The following is a 22920-nucleotide window of genomic DNA, read 5'->3' as shown; positions in this document are numbered from 1 at the left end:
GGTTTTGTGACTTTTGTGACAGTCAGTCCAGCATACAGTTTACACATGCTGTGTCTAGGTCAGTGGTGGAAGGGCTATTTAAATAATGTAATTAAGTAAAAGCAATACAAAAACCCTATAAATACTCCATTAGAAGTGTAAGTCAAGGATTTTGAAATTTTACACCAAAGTTTACTTAAATTCTGACATTTAATTTGAACTGTATGCGGTTTGTATTGTGTTTTATGAGAATAAGCAGGCATAAAACAGCAGGATAAACCCTGTTTGAAACAGAAGACACTCTGCTTCTTTCAATATCCATCTTAAGTCACAATCTTAAAGGTGTAATTTGACATTTTGTGAAATATGCTTACTAACATCCACTAATGTCTGCACTCTAAATGAAGCTATTGCCAGCCCAGCAGCCTCTCAGCATACTTTCCCTCGGAAATAAAAGCTAATCTTTGCTAGATTCCTGGTGGCCTCAAGACAAAACTCCAGCGGGTAGGGAGTGTTTTTAGATTTAAAAAGAGATGCAATATGTGTGTTAGTGAGCTTTAAGTAGTTGGTACGCAGCAGTGAGAGACTGAGAGGAAAGCACAAAGACATAGAGAGGTTACAGTTGCAAACTATTTCCAACAAAAGAGGGATGGATACAACTTGACTAAACCCATATTCACTTTGTCTCTGGGTTGCCTGCAGCTAATGACACCTTTGAAAGTGCTCATTCTGCAGACAAACATGTCCAAATTTCAGATCAGTCCTGCGAGCGCAACATCCATCCATCCATTTTCTATACCGCTTATCCGTCAGGGTCGCGGGGGAGCTGGAGCCTATCCCAGCTGACTACGGGCGAGAGGCGGGGTTCACCCTGGACTGGTCGCCAGTCAATCGCAGGGCCAACACACAAAGACAGACAACCACACACTCTCACACTCACACCTAGGGGCAATGTAGAGTAGCCACTTAACCTAATGTGCATGTCTTTGGGATTGTGCGAGGAAGCCGGAGTACCCGGAGAAAACCCACGCAGGCACAGGGAGAACATGCAAACTCCACATAGAAGGGCCCAGACCGGGATTTGAACCTGGAACCCTCTTACTATGAGGTGACAGTGCTAACCACTGCACCACCCGCGAGCGCAACATACAAAAGTTGAAAAAAACACTAAAATCACTCTCTCCAAGCCCTAAACAAAAAGCCTCTTTAGTCAACACTTTCACCGCGTGTTCAACATGACGCTACAATGATGTACACACTGTGTATGTGGGGTATAATTTAATGATCATTATGGCTACATTTGAGACCAAGTGACTGATTATGGTGAATGAAAAAGACATTTATGGGAATGCTCTACTGAAAGCAAATCTTGATATGTGTGGTTGGTATTCTGACACCCTTTAATGCCTCCAAGCCCCCCCCCGCCACCCCATGAATATTTCTGTGGATCCGCCCCTGATACGCAGACAGACACAAACATACAGAGACGCGCACACACCTCCTGTCTGTCTTGCTACAGCCAGCACTTGAAGCAGAGATTCGCCTCCCACTATAAAAGGCTGTGGGTTTCAGCCGGTCTGTCCTTACGCAGAGGGGAAACCTGTCTGTGGGCCGGCCGCCGCTCACCTCTGCGTGCGGACACCAAACAGGTCGGGGCGGTGCGTTTCGGTGTACGCGCACACAAAATGTAGCCGGTACTTTGCATTTAAAGTCGTCTTTGTAATGTAATACAGGCGCGTTAATGTAGTCCCAGACAACGCAACGTTTTGTTTTGTTTCTCTACTAAACCAACATGCAGCCTTAAAGCTACTATCTCGCACGGGTGGAAGTTGATTTTCAGTCCAGCGATTCCTGTCAAGATGGAAAGCACTCCTTAGGCGGACGACATGGGAAAATGGGAGCTAACAATGGTAAGAGAAATGTTTGACGGCAGAGTAAGCTGATCGATAAATTGAGTCAGTTGTTAGCAGTGTTACTTCTGTTCATAGAGCCAATCAGGGGTAATGAGGGATGAGGCTTTTTAATGTGAAAGATGCTGATAAATGTGCTCATTAACATGTGAAGAGGTGCCTGAAGGAGCCACTTACTTGGCTCCTGAAGCTTGCCCTTCATATTTGTGATCTCTGTGAATCACACTGCACAATATGCAGGTCTCACTCTTTTCCTCCCATGAATTAGCAGAAGTAAGAAAATGTTTGAAAAAGCCAGAAGTTGATTTAGAAACACTTTGGGCTGTTTTAAAAGGAGTTTCCAGAGTCCTTCAGCCAGCTGGATAAAACAATATCCAGTCTGTTTATACTTTTAAGATTCTTAACAATGGTATTTCCTACACTTCCTTGCTTTATTGTCAAACTCAGGTGAAATGTCGACACTTTATTTGGTATGGTAACTTAAAATATTGGCAATAATATCAGTGTAGCTAATGACCAGATGTGTAATTTTAGTTCAGGTTGCACAAATGAGGGAGGACTGTCAGCTGTCATATTTGTTTGGATTAGTAAAAAGAGAGGCCACTTGGAAAAGGCTTACAAATCTTTCTAACACCAGAGAGAATGTTTATTATTTTTTGAAGATTGTGGAAATATCCTCAGAGCAGTGGCAGGTGAATGCTGTCACATGACCTTCTTTCAGCCATTCTCATAGCTCGTCAGTTATTTATTTTTCAGAACAACTAACGCTCTGCTCTGAGGTTCAAATGTGATATGAATACATGAGAGAGAGACCCAAACTGAGACTACAAAAATCACTGATTATAACTGTGTTTATGTCTGTGACTTAGGACTCCTCTTGTTGCTCCATGATCTGCTTTCTTGTTCATTTTCAATGCTGTAGATGTCTGTTACGCCTGTGGTTATTATAATCCACCAACTCCAAGAAGAAACTGTTTCTTTCTCTGATGTAGATTTGGCTGTTAGTAGTGCTTAGTACCACCATCGCTGACACTGATTAACAGTAGGACACAGTACACACTTTGCCATCTGTGTAGCTAACAAATGGTCCTAGTTTCTATGTGGGACAAAAGGGTTTGTGTGATACTGGCTAGCACTAGCAAACAGGGCAGCTAAACATTTGTCTTTAACAAAGAAATTTAAATAATCATTTATACTCTTCAATACACTTCAATAATGAGAGGTGGATACAAGCCTTCTAAGGTAGATAAATGAATTTAAAAAATGATTATGGGCATAGGCAGTGTCTTTCATCTCCTCTACATTATGTAGACAGTAATGCTTGCTGTGTTCTATTGTCCAAACATGATTTTGACATAAAACTAAAAGTTCACGAAATATGCATTTGTGTGGAACAGCTGAGATCAAAAAGCTCATCACAACCTTGACTACCTGCGTGCTTCCATTCCAGGACGTCTGTAAAGATTTGTCAAACATTTGCATGCAAAGCAGATGAATTGGACAGGACTCGTGCGAAACATGTTTTTGACACTTGGTGTTATGATGTAATGCACCAGGCATTTAGAGGAGCACACCACCGAGTTTACACAAGTTTGGTGTACTTGTTTACTTGGCTTACTACTCGTAATAAGTACTACTCAGCCTGGCTGTATCATGTCTTCTGTTGCACTTCTGAGGGCATCTTCACTGGTTGCAAAAAGAAGACCGATTGTATATAAGCTTATGAAAAAAATGAGACTACTTCTCATTTGATTTATTACCTCAGTAAATGGTTTCCTTATGAGTTTATGGTCTCAGTCTTTAGTTTCCAGTCTTCTTCAACACAGCATGATGTTCATTTTGTAAACTATGCGCCAATTTAGAATAAAATAGACAAAATAGATTTTATTGTTTGTGGCTACCTTGTGACTGATAAGTTGCCATGTTCTCAGGTTCTTAGTCAGATCCATTCAGGATAGATACGCAATAATGCATATATCAAATATGATCACTTCTGGCTCCAAAAAACAAAACAAAACAAAAAAACCCAAACAAACAAGATGGTGACTGTCAAAATTGCGAAACTTGAGGTTTCAAAACGCTAGTCTAATGGGTGATGATGATGAACAGTTGTCCAGAAAAATAAAGTACCTCCATTCATAGGCCCCCACACGCACATGCACACATACACATACACAAATAAAGGCTTTTTAGTTAGCACTGTCACAGCTGTTGTCCTGTTATAATTCACATGTCTGAACAAGACGCTCTGTGTTCACTGTGTTCAGTAAATCCTGTTCCCTTGTGTATGTCATGTGAAGTGTTGAGAATTTTGACTGATAGCTCTCACATGGACTGACCTCTTGTCTGAGTATGTAAAGAAATCCCGGGATGTCTGAACAAAATCATGACGCTTGGTGCTGAACTAATGGCCTCCAGTCGTCCATGTCTCCTTTTCTGTTTATTGGTCGTGGAGGATACGTGACGGTAATGGAAACTGGGAGCTCTCTGACATCTAGGCAGTGTTTTTGCATATGTTTTGGTATTTTGCTTTGATGTACTATTTAATGTCCTAACCTTTTGATAATCCTGTATTTGTCCATAAACATTCGTGTGAACCTGCAAATTTCTAGGAAATATCAGGTTGCTGTGTTTGCTGCTGGGAAATGGAAATGAAGACTAAGCACTGGCTAACACCTGCATGTTAAGTGGATCAACATCTGATAATTATCATCATTACACACACTAACCTGTTTGTGCACTCACTGTAGCTGTGGAATAACCATTATGAGTATAAGCAAGCAATACCTTGCTGTTGTGGTTAATGTGGAATCATGTAAGTGTTGTGTCACTTGTTTGTGTATAGCTTCACCTGGCTGCTTAGCCATGCAGGCATGCTGCTGTTTTTATCACCACATTACCCAGTCTGACCCTGATGTTGTGACCAGTAACACTACTCGACATATATTTTGTGACCCGTACCTGTATATTTTCAAGGCTCCCACAGGGTATTGGATGGTAGCCACTCCCTCAGAGTGGGTGTTGGTGTAAACCTTAAACATTTTCCCCCTTCTATTCCCCAGAACCCAGTGCAGGAGTGGGGTGAGGAGTTTGAGGACGGTGCAGTTTACGGGGTCACTCTGCGTCGGGAGCCCGTTCCCCCCTCCAGCCCCAGTGAGCAGAGTCCATGCTGTGCGTTTGTACAGTATCGAACCTGCAAGGTGCGGCGTCTGAAGGCTGCTACCTTGGACCTGCTTGTGAATCATCTCCTTGACCCTGGTTGCCAGGAACAGGACTACAGCAGGATCTTTCTGTCCACATACAGAACCTTCACTGGTACCTCAGAGCTCATAGAGCTCCTCTTCCAGAGGTACAGTCACTTTATGCTACCACTATATGCCTGGTCTTATTTGTTTTTTTTCTTAAGTGCACTAAGTTGACATTTTTTTAACTGTGTAGAGGATTAGCTCAGTGGCTTCCTAACGTTTCCAGCCGTTATGTTAAGCTAGCCTATGTTTTTGCACAAAGTGAATAAATGAGAAACTACATTTTAACTGACTGTCAAGGTTTTCGGTTGGGTGATTCTGTTGGCTAACCAGCTAGCCTTGCTAGGCTGGCTGTTTCCATCTGCTTCCAGTCTTTCTGCCAAGATAACTGGCTGCTGGTGGTAGCTTCATATTGACAGAGATCAATCTTCTAATTTAGCTCTCCACAAGAAAGTGAATAAGCTGTTAGTTGAATGAGACTTCCCCCTCATTCAAATTCACATGCCCAATCAGATTCTGTCTACTTTGGATTCTGGCATAATTTAGCCTCTTATTCTGATTATCTCTTCCTGATCAGAAAGGACAGACCACATGACCATCTTTTTAAACATGATGAAGAACCACATGTGATCTCTCTTGAGCTTGATTCTGGGAAAACAACTTGGGTTGTTGCACATGCAAAGTCACCATGTTACATCAGGATCTTTTTATACTTTGTCCCCCTGACAAAGCAGCCATCTCCTACTAGCTTTGATGTAATAATAAGTACCTAGCAGGTGCTCATTATCTTGAGCTGTTCAACAACAACAATTATGCACAAAGCGGTTTTAGACTGTGGTTGGCATGGTTCGAGGTCAGCTTTAGGACAGCCACAGGACAGGAACAAATAATAATTTAAAGATATATACATGTATATATAGCATGAAAAGTATAGCTTAGTCTGTTTTTTTCCCCTACAGAGTCAATGCTGCCTCAGATCTGGACAACAGTGAATGCTACAGGAGGTAAGTGGATGAACCTTTGTGTGGTTTATTTCTAGTGTGTCACTTTGTGTTTTTTAAATAGTTAAACTATAATGATTCTTTCACAGTCTCCTCAGCCCTCTGTTGGCCTTTGTCCAGACATGGTTGGATGAATACAGTGAGGACTTCAGAGATCCTCCCCAGCACTCGGCACTCAGGCTGCTGTTGGATCACCTGAAGATCAGCTCTGCAGTTCATGACAACATGCGTAGCCAACCCAACTTCTGCTCATTGGCGGCTCAGGCTGAGGCACTTCACATTAAGTTACAGAAAGAAGGTGATCCTCCAGCACAGCATGTGATAGCAAACGATTAGACCTTTGTCCATGTGCCATCATGGCGATGGTGCATGAAAATCCTCGCTTGCCATGCTCGCTTTTTCTTAATTCCTGCTCTGTGTGTTTCCTCAGAAGATGAGATGAATGTCAGTTCTAAACAGGCAGATCCGGAGCAGGATGAGGGTTCTGTTGATGAGGATTCAGGATGTGAAAACTCTCTGGATCAAGGTGGCTTCATGGATTTCTCTGCTGCAGCCATTGCCGAACAGCTCACCCGAATAGACTCTGTACGTGAGAAGATAGATTTCATGTTCCACGTTTATTTCATATATATATTTCTGTTGTTTGGCAGTGATGATTAAAAGCTGATGATTGGTTTTCGTCACGTTTCAGGCTCTGTTTGTCAAAGTGGTGCCTTACCAGTGTCTTGGTTGTGTCTGGTCACAACGAGACAAGAAGGAAAACATGTCTCCCACCATTCGAGCCACCATTGCACAGTTCAACACTGTTACCAACCAGGTTATCATGTCCCTGCTCTGCCAGCCAACAGATGCCTCCTCCAGTCCCACTCCCTCCCGCCGGCCTCCCACTACACCTGCTCAAAGGGCCCGCATCATAGAGAAGTGGATCAGAGTAGCACAGGTCAAAAAGCCTTTAAAAAAGCCAGAGTCAAATTTAGGCTGCATTCAGCTTCTGACTTCAGGTTTTTAATGTCCATCAGTGATAAAAAGTGAACATGTGGCTCCTGCTTCTATAAACTTTTTTTTTCGTTAACTAACCCTTCATATAAAGAGAAAAATCATTAACAAAAAGCGTGATAAATGGAATATTTGCTTGGAAATGAAGTGAATCCACTGAATGTAAGTTGTTTCTTCTGCAGGACTGTCGTCAGATGAAGAATTTCTCCTCTCTCAGGGCGATCCTGTCGGCCCTTCAGTCCAATGCAGTTTACAGGCTGAGAAAGACCTGGGCTGCTGTTAGCAGGTAGGACTGGGTTAAAGACCACAGCTTTTATTCGCCTCTGTGGTTGTGTTTGTATTGTGACCTACATAATTGTCCTTTAATGAGGACACTGAACTCTCATCAAGTGCAAATCAGTGTCACTGACAGAGCAAGTCAGCAGATGCCTTGCTTTTGCATGACTAGTGTCAGGTCATGGACACTGCAGTAAGCTGGTCTAATGTCAAGGATAACTGAAGCAGAACTTCATGTTGTATGGTATAAATATCTGCTCATGGACCAAGTGGTGTAATGCAAAATTGTGTCTTGTAGTTAATTAAAGTATTTAGTATAGCATTTTTACAACATACGGTCTCTTTTCGCAGGGATAGCATGGCCGTGTTTGATAACCTCTGGGAAACCTTCCCTGATGAGAACTGTGTTCTGACCAACAGAGAACTCCTGGTGGAGGTGAGAGGAAAACTGCTTGTTGCAAAAAGAATAGGCTTGATATTCTTAGTTGGGTCAAAAAAAAAGACCAATATTACAGTCGTTTAAAATGCTAGAATTTATTGAGAAATAGTCTGCATTACATCTTAATCTATTTTTTCTCAAAACATTTGTTTGTGTACTCAGTACACAAACAAATGTTGCATTGTGTCACAGTTTATAACAATGTAGGTGAGTGATGGTGTCAGTGACAGATATGAAGTGGTTCACAGCAAATACTGTATTTACCAGACACAAAGAGACTGCCAATCATGTCAGTTTTTGTAGGAAATGCACACAGTTCATTTTGAGTTGCATATGCACCTGAGGGTTAATGTTTACCATTGGAAACAAGCCAATACACTGAGCTGTTACATACTTTGAGTCTGTGTACTCAATTTTATATGGGGGGGTCTTCAGTGATCTGAACAGAAGACTGGACTTATAGATCAGATATTTAATATTTAACTACTGCCATCAACACAAAATAATGATAAAATCTACCCATAAGTATATGAACAATCTAGAGTTCATATCCACAGGAGCATAGTGCAAAGATTGCTTCACATAACGAAAACATGTTTGAAAATGATTGTCTTTCTAAGCAATCAAAGTACATGGATTTTTCTTTTTAATCATTACAGAGATTTATTTTTTTTGGTTAATATTGACAGGAATGTTTAACAGAGTGTTAATGGGAAGCTAGAGGCCTCAGGCACATTATGTTCCCTTTTTTCTTTGTATGTATTCTCCTTCAGGGGTATTGTGTGTACTTACAGTGAAAGGAATCTCAAGTCAATCGATGACCTACAGATCAGAACTCTGTGCACTCAACAGCCAAACAACTTGAATTAGTTATATGCTACTTCACAATGACATTCGAAGAGATTCTTCACTAGAAATGTCTGATTTACTAGTTGCCTCCTTTTCACTTTCCACTCTTGTCGTATTCAGGCATTGACTTGTGCTAAGGAAGATGTTATCTAAGAACACACTTGCTCATACATTTACTTAAAGCCTAATCTTTGTTTTTTTTTTAGACTGATATTGCATCCGGAGACTTAAGAGAGAAGGCTTTGAATTGGCCTCCCTCCGTCTCACAGGATAATTATTAAACAGGATATTCAAGTTAATGTGTAAAAAATTTTGTTCTCGCGTTGAAAAATTTTGCTTCATAAGCCAGTTTACAGTTTGCTTATTATCTTCATTTGAAGCCCCTTTATACATGCTAATGTGCAAGAGTTTTTATATACACATGAGCACACATACATCTAGAAAATAAAACAGATTTATTTTGAATTTTAATTATTTATTTTAGATAATGATGTAAGTGCCTATAACCTTCAACTGAATATAGCTCCGTATGACCTACTTTGACAGGACGGAGGCCAAGCAACCGTGGATAACATTTCTCCAAAGATATCCAAGCGGTGTCCAATCCCCAGACAGATGGTAAGTCAAACCTCAAGTGATGAAACCCAGTGCCATATATCACTGATGTCGAGTTGAGCCTAAACCCTAAGCAGCAGCCTTCCCTTTCTGTCACATTAAGTGTGCTGTTTCACGGTAGAAAAGATCAGTTTTCGTGTAATATTGTCTCTGTTATTTTGCCTCAGGCGAGTTTGAGCCTCTCATAAAGGGTTTAATGCAAATCACCCTCCATATTATACAACTGTAAAAGCCTCAAGAGAGTTGATTTTCCTAAGTGTGGGAGGAGGATCTGTGGCATTGCAGATACCCAAACCTATCTTTATCCTTACTCAGTGCTGAACGACTCTCATATGGCCTCTGATCATCAGGATTATAGGACAGTAATAATAGACTAGACTGGGGTCTTTTATGAGTCATATGCACAAGTCTTTTGGACCGTAACGTGAACCCACAGCGCTGTTAACTGAGACTTGCGTTGTGTGAATTTGGTCCGATCTCAAGTCATTCAGTGAAAAAAAAACAAAGCTAATGACTGTATTCAGAAGACAGTAATAACTAGATGCAGCGAGACAAGAAACTGCTGTAACCCTAATGGGCAGCGTGTGCCTCCATGTCTCTCTGCAGAGTACCTCGAGTGGAGTGGTTCCCTACCTGGGCACCTATCTGACCGTCTTGACCATGCTGGACACCGCTCTGCCAGACACTGTGGAGGTACATACTGTAACTGAGTAACTCTTCCTCTGCTTGATGTTTGACAGTGTCACCATTCTATGGTATATACTGTACAGTTACATATCTCATTGTAATATGTATTTGATTGCAGGACATTGCAGTGGGTGTTAAACTTTGATCCACTCTATTTAGCATTCCGATGACTTTAGCTGGTAGATAAACATATAGAAATGTTGACTTTGTTTTATGCATACAAATGCCTAAAAAATTATATTAATTTATAATTTAACAGTGGTGAAATGTAAATGTAGTGCATTAACTTGAGTACTGTCCTTAAGTACAATTTGGGGTTCTTTTACTTTACTGAAGAATTTCCATTCCATGCTACTTTGTATTTTTACTACATTGCTTAATGTCTACATTACTTTTCTGATTAGCATTTTACAGCCAAAACATGTGATCACTTTATAAAATCTGATGCTGTATTATAAACTTAAGCAGTCAAAAGTATATAAAGTATTACCTTTAAAATTACCTTTACTCCAGCTGGCTCTAACATTTAAGTACATATTACATGGCAATGCATCAATAACGACTCAATACTATAAAAAATACTTTCATTTTTGAAATTGAAATGAATTGAATTTTGTATTTTTAACCCATCATTTTTATTTACAAAGGTAGAGAAAATCTGCTTTAGTTGTAGTATTTTATGTTACCATGGGTTTAAACTGCTGGTAAATGTGTTCAAGGAAGGTTCATTATGGACTCTGGAATTACTGAAATTATTATTATTTTTGAATCCCATGTAGTCACTCAGTCTTGATGTCTCCCAGAGCTTTCAGTCAGATCTAATGGTCTTTGAGTTTCCTCTGTCATCGTCAATAAAGGAATACTAACTTACTTAAAATTATTAACAGATATAGAAATAAAGATGCAAAACATTTATGTTCATGTAAAACATGGAGACATATTCATGATCATGTCACTCAAAACATTTATGTTCATCATTTACAGAGGATGTAAGAGTGAAGTGCTATTGCTGTGTGTTCATTTATTGATGCCATTTCTGTGCTCACACTCTACTCTTTTGACAGGATGGGCTCATAAACTTTGAGAAGAGGAGGAGGGTAAGTTGTTCCTCTTTGTGCCATCTTTCATGTTCTCCCTTGTATTTAGTCTTTCTTTGTCCCTGCAGTATTTAGAAACAAAGTACAAAGGTGTCCTAATAATATTCTCTCAGCAAAGTACATGCTTTTGTGGTTGGGTGTGTACGCCATATTTGCCTTTCCAAAGTAAATAGAGCCGGACATATTCTGACACTTGTGTTTTAGTACAAGACAAGCTGAAAGCTGGACGACCTTGTAGTTATTTTTTTTTTTTAAACAGTTGCACACAGTATCTCTTTAAGTAACACTGTAGCTTAGTAAGTCATTGAAACTCTGTTGCCCCAGGCGGGTTATGCAACCGCACAGAAGTCAAGATTCAGTATGTTTTGCGTCCTCTGTCACGCAGTTTATCAACTGACATTTCCCTCTGTGCCCGTAGGAGTTTGAGGTCCTGTCGCAGATCCGTGTGCTGCAGGCGTCTTGTTCCCAGTACAGCCTGCCCAATCACCCCAGAGTCGCTGCCTGGCTGCAGGGACACAACCTGCTCACTGACCAGGAGAGGTGAGCTAGTCAAAGTGTTTTATTTACAGCTTCACATGACATCGCTGTGTCACAAGCACAGGAAGCGCAATGAAAGCTTCACTGCATAATCTGAAACATTCTTTGTAAAATTTTTTCTTCTGTTATGTAAGAGTTCGTTCTCCATGTGGACAAATAAAGGTGTGTTTGTTTTAACAATATTGCACTCAAAAATATTTCATTAGATAAGTGATCAAAGTGTCCCTTCATCCTGAGATGTGGGTTTACACCTGTCACTGAGCCTTGTCATTTGACATTTATAATGCAGTAATTGGTTACATGTGTGTGACATAGCTGGGAATGCAGCTCATAAAGCCTTCACATTCGCTGTATTTCTCTTTTATCAACCAGATGTCTGTTAAACAAACTATAAACACAAAACTGAGTGTGTTTGAAACTGAAGAAAAGGTTTCAGTGGTGCTACCCACTGGAAAGAAGTAAACAATGAAATAAAGTGATATAAAATAATATAATAACCCCCTGCCTGCAAACGTTTAAAACCAGGAAAACTGAGTGTTTCCAGTAGACGTTAAGGTGGATACACAGCCCTCAATGCTGAGAGTGAAGCGATCAATGTCCACATGTTCAAGCGCTTCAAGCTATTAAAAGACTTGAAGTTTGTCTTTGTTGAAGGATTATTTACAGTATTAGCAGCATCACGTCGGTATCATAATTTCAAACAGCTCAAAGATGTTTTAGCAATAATTGATAATGTTTGCTAATATAATAATTATCATGTAATGTAATCACATCAGATTTATTGGATTGATAATTTATAAGCAGAAACCTTTGTATTTCATGGTACTAATCAGGTTATGTAAAAACTTGTTAAAGGAAACAATCTTTGAACTGATTGGTAGAACAAGTTTGAACATGAAAATCATTTGAAAAGGACCGAAACGTAAATGAATAGTGCTATTCACTCATGTTTCTCTTACAGCTATGAATTGTCGAGGCAGCTGGAGCCTCCTGTTGACTTATGTTCGCCAACTCCCTGGAGCCACCGCACGCTCACAAAGAAACTCTCCTTGTGAGTATCATGCTGTATCTCAACTGAGTATCCAAACACACACAGAACATGTACATTTTACTGTACACAGCAAAAACACTTCAGCACTGAAGTCATAGTGGGCACAAACGGTACGCAATCGATTCGCTTTTTTGGACAATGAAAGGAATGATTTGTTCATACACAGTGGAAAGGAACATAAATTGTTGATACGTATAAAACAGCATTATTATCATCATGAAACAATTATTTTCCCTCCTGTTTCCCTCGATATGAGCTCAAAGTTGTTCTCCGTCTTCAGTCTCTTGACAGTGAATGATGGGCCTAAAAAAGTCCCTGCTGACCAGATCAGTGTTACATCTTCTGGATCCAGTGGATCTGAGATGGAGGATCTCTCCTGCCCAAACTCCACCTGCTCTATCAGACTGCAGGTAAACATTTGTTAGTGTGTGCGTGTGTGTGTATCTGCCTCATTGTGTCACAGCCTTGTTTTCTGTCCATCCTTTGTTCTCAGTTGTGCCAACAGTGGTGTCTTTGTTCAAATCTTTGTCATGCTCTGCCTTCACCTAATGGGCGCTCTGTGTTCAGCACAACATCCACTATTTACACTTCACAGACAACCGTCTTGTTTTTAAGTAGTCAACAAACCCCATGGCGCATTTCTAATAAGAAGGAAAATTCTCTGAATGGCTTTTTAAAATGGGGAACTTACATAATCACCCTTCACAAAAGATCGTCTTTAAAAGGGCCATCGAGACTAGAGTGAGCCCGCAGTAAGGGGAGTTTCAGCTGAGGAGGTCCTTAGCTGGGCTGAAGTGGGGTGTGTTCAATGGCGCTCAAATCGCGTGGCACTCAGAGGCTTAGTGGTTTTCTGCTGGGCAGTTCGTTCTAAAACAAACTCTATGACCACATTGCCAATGGCGCTCACCTCTTGTTTGTGTCTCATTTTTTCTGCAGTCCTTTCACAGCTCTTGCAACAATGTGTCCGAGGCCTTCTCTTCCTCCCCGTCCTCCTCACCTTCCCCCTGCTCCTCGGCAGCTTCTTCTCCAGACTCTCCCACTCCCTCCGGCTCTTCCTCTGACTGCCGGGCGGAGCTCTGCACTCCGGCCGCGTCCTGTGGCGGTGCGCGGCCGAAGCCCACCCTGGCCTCCCACCACAAACGCTCCGTGTCGATGACCTCCCTGCCGGTGTATAACCGTCAGGTGGCTGACTCCTGTATAGTCAGGGTGAGCGTAGACCTGGGCCACAACAACGGCAACATGTACAAAAGTATCCTGGTGAGTTTATCCTCAAGTGAGCTTTGTTGTGCTGTAAATAAACCACGACACAGCTGGACAGTACAGTCACTCAAGTTCTGTGATTTGGAGTGAACTGCCTCTTTAAGGCATGTAAAGCTTGGAATAATAATATGTGCTTGATATTGTTTTTCTACCAAAGAGTTCAGTTCTCTCCTTTGAACTTGGTTTGAACATATCATGCCAGTATGCACCCTGTATGTAACGAATGAATACTTCTCCCACTAAACATTTAGAATGAGCCAAAGGGATAATGCAAACTCATCAATAGCACTTTTAATTCTTTGTCTTTCATAGTTGACCAGTCAGGACAAAACTGCACAGGTGATTCAAAGGGCACTGGAAAAGCATCACCTTGAGCACATGAACTGGTGGGACTTCACCCTGACGCAGGTCATCTCCCAGGAAAGAGGTCAGAACAGAGCCACTCTGCTGGTTGAAATAGGGCTGAGAGAAATAACGTGAACCTTTCTGACAGCTTATCTTGTTTTTCTGTTCGCAGAGTTGCTCATACCTGACAAAGCAAACGTCTTCTACGCTATGTCCACAACAGCAAACTTTGACTTTGTTCTGCGCCAGTCCCCCAAAGGCCAGAAGAAACCGCTGAGAGCCACGTCTAGTCTCGGACGATACACAAAGTAGCCGCTGGAAGATGAACTGAGCTTGTGGGGCTCTCCTTGGAAAAATAAAATGTGACATTATTATGGTACCTGAGAAGATGATGTTAAAGCACTTTATGAAGAAGAACTCTGGCCTCAGCAAAAACTGATGAAGCTTAAAAAACATCTGGATCAGACATGCTTTTATTTCCTCTTGGAATTAACTTGTGTGAATCATGAAAAAAACAAACAACAACAAAAAACTCATTCCTTATCCCTTTCCCAGAGTTGTGTCGTAAAGCTTACTTGGTTTAACGTGCGTTGGATGCAGTGCAAGTACTTCCACTTGCAATAACTGTGTGGACATGAAGACACACACACACTGAAACCCCCCCACCCCCCAAGGGGGCAACACGTGCCAACATCAGTCACCTGTGTATATGTGAGCACTGAGGAAATCACTGACCTTTTCCCAACGCAGCTGGGTGCCATTAATAACGTGTGTTATAAAGGGAATGGGGGCCGGACGCCGTGTGAAGGGCGTACAGTCTGTAATGAACTCCTGGGGCCCCTCGGCAGGTTGTCGGCCACTCGAGATGAGATCCCCTGGTGTGCTTATTTGTTGTTGTGCCAGTGCCATCTGAGGAGCGGGTGGGGACATTCTCACCGAAGATCACAGTGTTCGTTGAGAATTTCAGTCCAGCTCCTCCAGCGTCGCTGCGATACTCAGGGTGTGTGACTGGCTGCCCCAACTGGAAGGATGGCATTCCTGAGCCTGGGTGACCAGAGCAGCAGCAGCAGCAGCAGCAGCAGCACAGACGGTGGTGCACAGGATGCAGTCTTCACACGCAACTGGCTACTGTATCTAGATAAGTGTTTTAGAGTTCAGATTTTTTTCTAATATTTTGTATTTATTTTCACTGCCATGGTTCACTTTCATCCCATTGCTGATTGCACCTTCACTATATTAACACTCAGTAGGTGGCTTCACGTTGTCTCTTGACTGGTAGGAACATATTTTGCTGTGATCAGTGAGGTTATATTGTAAAGATGTCTTATCTTTTGATGAATATTTAAAATGTTAATGAAAGGTTTTTTTTGTAATTTTTTACTTTAATTATATTAAAAAAAACGATGTTCAGACTTGTGATGTCTGGATGTAAGTGTTGCTTAAACGGCTTGATTTAAAGCCTAACGTGGAGCTCAGATGTAATCATTTCAATGACGTCAACTGACGTCAAAACTCGAGTCAGATAGTTGATACTGATCATATTTTCTTACAGTCAAAGCAGCAAGGAATATGTTTAAAGAGGAACACAATGAACTGACACACTTTTGGAAGTCCCTGTAGGCTGTCTTGGAGTCGAGACTTGCTGAAGAAAATAATGGACATCTCATCGACCTCTTCCACTTACACCGTCCCTGCAGATCTGGGGGTTTAAAACACAGAATACACTCTCTAAAGCTTAATTCTAACTCACACTTCACAGTATCCTCTGTCTTGGTAGTGGAATGAGTTGTCCAACAAATGCTTTATGTTCACTGTTGTGATTAATGAAGAGAATCTCACAGTTGTAAAACAAAGTAAAATAAACATTTTTTTTATAAAAGGATTTGATGTGAATTTCTGTACTGTATCAACAACTTCCTAGCTGATACAAGGTAAAACGACGAGTCATTGTCTCATGTAGAAACCCCAGTCACATGAATTAATTCTTAGAAATGTCATAGCAAATACACGTGTTGCTTTATTTCAGCAAAGGCAGTCTATATCCTCTTTATTAAGTAATACATTATAGTCAATACAGTACCCTACATAAATTCATTATACAGCAAAGACATATCCCAATGATAATGAGATAAAAATACAAAAACAGAAAATAAATATTGACAAAATAAAATAATAACAAAAAAAAGTGCAGAAATTCTAAACAAACAGATTAAAAATGGATGTTCTTTTTTGTGGCAAAATATTGTAACTCCAGATCATCTGACCATCATTGCTCAGCTGTTTCTTTTGGTTTTGACAGGCTATGAGATCCAGTCATAGCAAACCAGCAAATGCTACATAGAGGGATGAATACATTTCAAACACAGCACACAAATGTTAGCAAATTTAGCCAAGTGTGGGAATTACAAAGATATATTCAGAAGAATTGCAGACTCAATCAACCCTTTGATGTGTCTGGTTTACTAAACAGCATTAAATGTCCTGAGGGTAACTCCAGGAAGTCCTGTTAATTTGTTCAGTAACTTGATGTCCCATATTTCCACTGAGCTCTTAAGAAAAACAGCTCTCATCAGCAATACGTCAACGTCCTAATTGTTAAATATTTTACTTCCGGTTTTGTTCACCCGCTTCGCACGACGTCACTGACCCCTACAGTCTCTCGTGCGTGTTACAACGCCGTGCAACACTTAAAACACAACATTGCCAACATTTAGCTATAAGTAATTTTACCAAATTGAGTAAGTGTTTTCGAACGTGACTTCATTGCAAGTAACGACCTACTGACACCCTCGAGCCTGACGCGGAGGAAGACACTGCTTATGAAAGGTAAGACAAAGTGCTAAACACTCTAGCTAAGCTAAAATCAAGAGAGAGGAGTTAGCATAGCTCACCTCATATTTGCAAACCCCATGACAGTAGAAATGGCTTAAATGTCCCCCACCAGGTGGCGCCAGAGAGCTGCATGTTCACTCTCGTTTACCAGTTAACTGTATTATCGTCGAGACGCCACACGGGTGCAGTAGCTTGTTCGAAATAGTAGCTCGCTGTGCTGAGCCTGAGCATATTTGGTTCCTCTTTACGAGAGTATTATGTATGTACATGTTTTCATAGCGTGTCATCAGGTGATTGTTGCATAATTTGGAACCCCACTGGATATCATTTACACCACCTCATTTCATTAGGCATGAAATGTGATTTTGTGTTTGAATGAAGGTGATATTATTCCTCCATCTCTCTTAATCTGTCTCTCTTCATGTCAGGAGTCTGTCCTCTGTTGAGTGTTGCTGGCCTTTTTACACACTCAGAGCACTTGGCTGCAGTAGACGCACACTCAGCAGAGGGAGACGAGTTTGGATTCATTAGATGAGGACTTGCCTCATGATGTGTGTGAGGGGCGGCGGGGAGGGCTTGCACAGGTCAGCAGTTCTAGAGGAGAAACAGGACACTGGCCCTCATCTCATACTTTCTCATGTATTATGTATTCCTGTGATGTCCGACTGTTGGCTTGGCTGCTTGTGTGTGTGTGAGCTGCATGTAGCCATGGAAGTACACATTGTTCCAACACTGTACTCATTCTTGTGCTATACAAACTGGTGTTCATCTGCCTTTGGAGCAGAGCCCTGCAGGCCGCACGAGACATTCAAGGTCTTATCTGGGTCCGTTCAGGAAATCAGTGTACCGGGTCTCTAATGAGGATTGATGAGAAGTGGAATTTAGCCATCAATAAAATTGATAATCTTCACCCCTGTTGACCCAAGAATGTTTGAGGAAGTCAGAGACGTTTTGGTTCACGCCTGTTTGCATTCTTAACGTGAGGCATTTAACTTGTGATTGTATACCTGCTGAACATTATGTTTCCTCATAAATGTCAGTATTAATATCAGATCAGATGCAGATCCTGTTTACTGGGTAAGAAGGCGTATACACAAAAAACAAAACTGGTAGGATACTTTACTTGCATTGGCAAAAGCTTTTCTATTAAACCTAATGAGCCTCTATTTTTACTTAAAATCATTATGAAGAAGAGAATTTTCCTTACTTTTAATCAACAGCCCTGTTGTTTTGGCTGTTTCATAACCTCACTGATAGCATGCACATGTTAGGGTGTGGAAGCTATGAAAATGTTAGGGAGCCGTTTCCTCTGAGCTCCAGTTGAGCTCGCACAGCTGACAGCAGACAGCTGCCCCTCCGCCTCACCTGTGAGGCTCTGCGCCTGTGGAAGAGAAAGGCATTCAGCTGTTTTTACAGCTCAGAGGGAGAGGAGAGGCGACGTGTCTGCAGCTTGTGTGTAATGTTACATGTGTGTGTTGATGTCAGTGAGCTACTGCCATGTTTTCAACAACTACACAGATGTTATACATGCGAGGCTCTGCACTCTGTTGATAAACCTTGTTCCCCATTTTCAGAAGAGGAAGCTTACTGACCTCATACACACATACGCACGTAGAAAAAAATTCACACCATGTATACAAACACTGAATCACCATGAGTGACAGTCATGCCCGCTCGCACTCATGCACCCCTAGATATTCTTGGCAGGGCGTAGATTGGTGGTGCTATATGCACACATTCACATGCATATGTATGAAGGGCTAAATATGACTGCACATTTGGGTGCAGATATTTGTGCGTTTGCATGCACATTTAAACTCATATACAGATGTTTTACCACCCTGGTGAGTTATACATGGCCTTTCACTGTCACCTCTGAAATGAATGTTGGATGTTTATCAGGTTTGTTAACCTTTTCTGTGCTATGACTAGTGTTGTCACAAAGCAACCCCCTTCTCACACGCACCAAGCTTGTAAGATAAGAGATAAAAGATAAGGTGAGACGTTATTGAGCCCCACTGGAATTTTCACTTGTTACAGCAGCCAGCATTTAACAGGAAAAGTGCAAAAAAGTACAACAAAAATATTATGTATTATTATATATTACAAGTACAGGAAAAATAAATGGATTACAGTATGGAATATACAGTTGAGGTAGTGGGGGGTGGTGGATGAAGTTCTATAACCATCATGAATATCATGAAGATGAACTATTTTAGCATCTCCAATAGGCCTTTGGTAGTGTAAATCATTTTATTATTATCTTCAAACTGTTGAAATCAGGTATTGAGGTCAGACTTTCTAATTTTACAGGTGATACTTCACAGTATATATTTAGAAATAATTGCCTTGTGGTTATTTTAAGTCTCAGCTATTGGACTTATTATTATAAAGAAAATGGTCTGAAGAAATACCAAAACTGAGAACATATTGTATTATTAGGCAGACATTTTGTACTTGAAAGGTACACTTAGGCTTGAGCAGAGCTCAGAGGTTTTTGTGTGCTCAATTCAGACTTAGCTCTGGAAACCAGGCACATCCATCTCGTCCCAGAGAAGGACAGAAAGTGTTACCTGTGTGGAAGTATCTGTCACAAATTGTAGATAACAGTGCATGTTCACATACAAGACATTTAACGTACAATAGACCCTTATATTTGCACACGTGTGCCAATATTGTGTATTGGCTTGCCTTCTCTTTGTTTGCTCTTGCTTCTGTAGGTAATATAAGCAGTAACATTTTTGGAGCATGGAACATTTAGGTGTATGACCCTTTAATAAAAAAAAATCATTCATATATTGCTCTTTATATTGCTGGCCCTAGGTAAAACCTAAAACTAGTAATTTATTTATTTATAATTTTTTTTTTAGAAGTACATGTTTATCCGGTTAGACGAGATCTTGTCCTGAATTGTGCCAATTTTCACTTCCGGCGGCTCTGTGGTGACTTGTCTCTGAGATGCGTCAGGAGAGACTTAAATGAGCTTCTTGCCATTAGTTTCCTCCCTGACTCTGGCGAAATGTTGATGTCTTCCCTGTGCTTCCCTTGCTTCTCTGCATAGCGAGCGCATTTGCAGTCTTGAGTGTTTTTTTGCAAGTATGTGTTATATGCATTGTATGTGCCTGTGTGTGCTTGTCTATTTTTAGACAACTGCTGTACACTGGTGTTACTTTTATGGATGGATTTGTGTGTATGTGAATGGAGATGTGTGGAGAGCCAGCCTCCTCCAGTGTGAGTCATACAGTGACGTGAACAGCTTCAGTCACTCACACGCCTGGCCCAAGCACATGGCTCTCAGACAACACACTCCCTGCCTTCACGTGCTGTCCTTCACCCTTCCTCTTTTTTTTCTTTTTTTTTTTAGCCTGCTCCCCTCCTTTCACCGAGAATCCACCCATTTCCTCAACTCTGCCTGTTGCTTCACAAACAATGGCAACCATTCTCATTCCCTGTTTTTTATTACCTGTTGATAACCTAGTTACTCGTGAAAAACAGCAAGCTGAACATGTGAGAGATGGGTGGTGTTTTTTTTTTTCACATAACTCCTCTGTCCCTTTTTAAACATATTTTCCTCCACACAGTATTTTTATTTTATTCATTTATTTATTTTTGCTGCTTTCTGTCCAGATGAAGCATCCTGCTGCTGGAGCATTTCTATCATTTCATGTTGCAACTCATGGCAGAGTTTTGCTTGGGCTAAAAGTAAACATGTCCCAACCACTCATGCTCTAGCTGCTATTAATAAGGAGCTGTAAGTGGAGGAGTTGCTTTGGAGTCAAAAAGATGTTAGCTATGAATTCCAGTGGAGCTTTCTTCTTAGAAAATTTGGTGAGCACAGGATTGGAAATCAAATCAAGTTTGACAAGCCTCTCACCCAGCTTACATACATGACATTAGTCTCATAGCTAGTCTTAAGTTCCCAGACAATAGCCCAGAGTAGCATTCTTGTATTATTTGCTCATGGCTGAGGTTTAAGGTAACTCAGTAATGTTTGAACTGTACTGGTCTGAGAAAGCTGGTGTTTCAGGTTAAATGACCCACATACTCAAGGTTAAATCCAAGCTTAACCTGTTTTGCGTCTTGCAGAAGCCTTCTGGTCTGTGTGTTTACCTCTGGTCTCATCTCTTTTCTGTTAGTTTGTCTCCCTCAGCTCTGTCGTGTCTGTGGTGTCAGCCATAGTAAGATGTAATGTAACCTTCAATTACCGTACAGTGTGAAACCATGACAAAAGTAATATCCTAAAAATATGTTCCAGTCCTTGATGGGCTCTACAATTATCATTTTTATTTGTGTTGAATTCTTGTAATCACACTTTATCACCTCCTCTGCAATCATCTCACTTCCAATAAACCTGTTGAATGTAAACTACTCACACATTATGTTACCTTGGCAGCCAACTTGGTGTGTTAACAATGGTGGTGGCACACTTCAACACAGCATGTAAGCAGCGAAACAGGAAACACAAACAACAGCTGATACCGTAAATCCTCTCTGTTCCAGTTTGCTCCCGCACCCACCTGCTTACCCGACCACCTCTTCTCAGGCCCTTGGCATAGTCTGCTTGTAAATGTGTGTGTGTGTGAGAGCACACGCACGCATGTGTGTGCTTTATGTAACCGCCCGCCTTGGCCCCAGTAAAGGTGTTACTGTAACACGTTGCTTGCCGACTGCATGTGAGCAAGCGCTCACATGGGGCCTGCTGTTCCCTCCCTGCCCCCTCCAGGTGTTTGGATTAGATGAGGAGGGATTGAGTGGCGGGGAGGAGCAGGGAGGCCCTTAACGTAAACCGACTCCTCTGCTGTCACTGTGTACACTTATAACCCACTACTGCCTCTTTACTTCCTTCTTTCTCTGAGTCAGTTTCAATCTGTGTCAAGGTCCTCTGACTTTTATTTACAATTTTCTCTAGACAGCGGTGATGTTATATCTTCTGCTTCTGTTGTCTTATCTGGTGTTATGTTTTTTGTTTTACTGTCAGTGAGCACTCAAACATGCTCCAGCTTTTCCTGACAACCGGTGAGACCCATGCTGCTAAACGCAACATTGCATAAACATTTCCACAGACAGCTAACAGTACCTCAGCAGTTTATTCCAAACATGGCATAAACATCTGCTCATTTCTTCAGCGCAAGTTATGCAATTGTTTTGGGTGTCCTTATGTTTCATCAAATCAAGGCAATGTGCTCTCTGTTAAGGATGTTGGAAAAAATTAACCTGCTGACACTCCAGTCTTTAGCAGACAATTTAACAGTAATAATACATTGGTATCACATTCAAGAAAGGGTTTATAAATGGTAAAATATTATTAAGATTACATTATGGGTTGGCAGGTTGTGAAAAATTGCTTTGGCCAGTTATATATGTTGGTAATTCTTAAATAAATGTGGGACTGAAATCAAAAATTGTTTTCAAAAGTCATTAATATACAGATTTTTTCTCAGTCCAAAGGTAATATCTTCAGATGCTTTGTTTTTTTTCTCTGAGTTTGCTCTTAGTAATGGCTTACAACTTAAAGTCTGTAAATCTTTAGTCAATGACTTATTAGGGATCAATGATACTATTAGTCAGAGCTTGTAAAGTCTTTTATAAAGGACGACTTTGTAGAAAGTGGTACCATCAAAAGAAAACATGAATGAAAAACAAAAAGGTAAAAAATGAGTACATGTTATGACCATAGTCTTTTGGTAGAGTTTCATAATATGTGTTAGAAAAAATTTACAAGAATCGTAATTACTTTGCAAACAAGGAAATGAAGTTCAGCTTTATCACACTTTATTGTCATCTTCTCTGCTTTATTTACT

General features: G+C 40.9%; 2 protein-coding genes across 8 annotated transcripts in view; both read left to right on the top strand.

The window, feature by feature from the left end:
- The first annotated feature begins 1450 nt into the window (after positions 1-1450).
- Positions 1451-16169, top strand: LOC124073499 (ral guanine nucleotide dissociation stimulator-like 1). Of its 2 annotated transcripts, none has more exons than XM_046415770.1 (17): positions 1451-1889; positions 4952-5238; positions 6094-6138; positions 6225-6433; positions 6569-6720; positions 6827-7075; positions 7314-7417; positions 7759-7843; positions 9242-9313; positions 9917-10003; positions 11062-11094; positions 11513-11634; positions 12593-12682; positions 12963-13092; positions 13619-13939; positions 14255-14369; positions 14460-16169. In XM_046415770.1, exons 1-17 carry the CDS (start codon positions 1866-1868, stop codon positions 14597-14599), a joined length of 2265 nt encoding a protein of 754 aa, XP_046271726.1. In that variant the 5' UTR covers positions 1451-1865; the 3' UTR covers positions 14600-16169. The 2 variants fall into 2 exon arrangements, with proteins under 2 accessions (XP_046271726.1, XP_046271725.1); XM_046415769.1 differs by having other exon boundaries at positions 1452-1889; positions 6566-6720.
- A 616-nt stretch (positions 16170-16785) lies between these two features.
- Positions 16786-22920, top strand: part of plppr2a (phospholipid phosphatase related 2a) — a 140696-nt gene continuing 134561 nt past the window's right edge. For 3 of the 6 annotated variants that reach the window (XM_046416556.1, XM_046416553.1, XM_046416557.1), the window contains exon 1: positions 16787-17113. The gene's annotated coding sequence lies outside the window, so the exon portion shown is untranslated. Of the gene's footprint in view, positions 17114-22920 lie in introns of all 6 variants that reach the window. The other 3 variants (XM_046416554.1, XM_046416558.1, XR_006845751.1) reach the window with 2 other exon arrangements.

Source organism: Scatophagus argus, chromosome 16 (assembly GCF_020382885.2).
Source record: "Scatophagus argus isolate fScaArg1 chromosome 16, fScaArg1.pri, whole genome shotgun sequence".
NCBI classification, from domain to species: domain Eukaryota; kingdom Metazoa; phylum Chordata; class Actinopteri; family Scatophagidae; genus Scatophagus; species Scatophagus argus.
The sequence above is the reverse complement of the archived record's forward strand: the minus strand, read 5'-3'. Positions and strand labels throughout refer to the sequence as shown.

Coding starts and splice junctions, on each gene's coding strand:
- LOC124073499 (XM_046415769.1), top strand. CDS start 1,866: ATGGGAAAATGGGAGCTAACAATG. Junction 6,434..6,565: donor CATTAAGTTACAGAAAGAAG/GTGATCCTCCAG, acceptor GTGTTTCCTCAG/AAGATGAGATGAATGTCAGT. Junction 12,683..12,962: donor CTCACAAAGAAACTCTCCTT/GTGAGTATCATG, acceptor CTCCGTCTTCAG/TCTCTTGACAGTGAATGATG.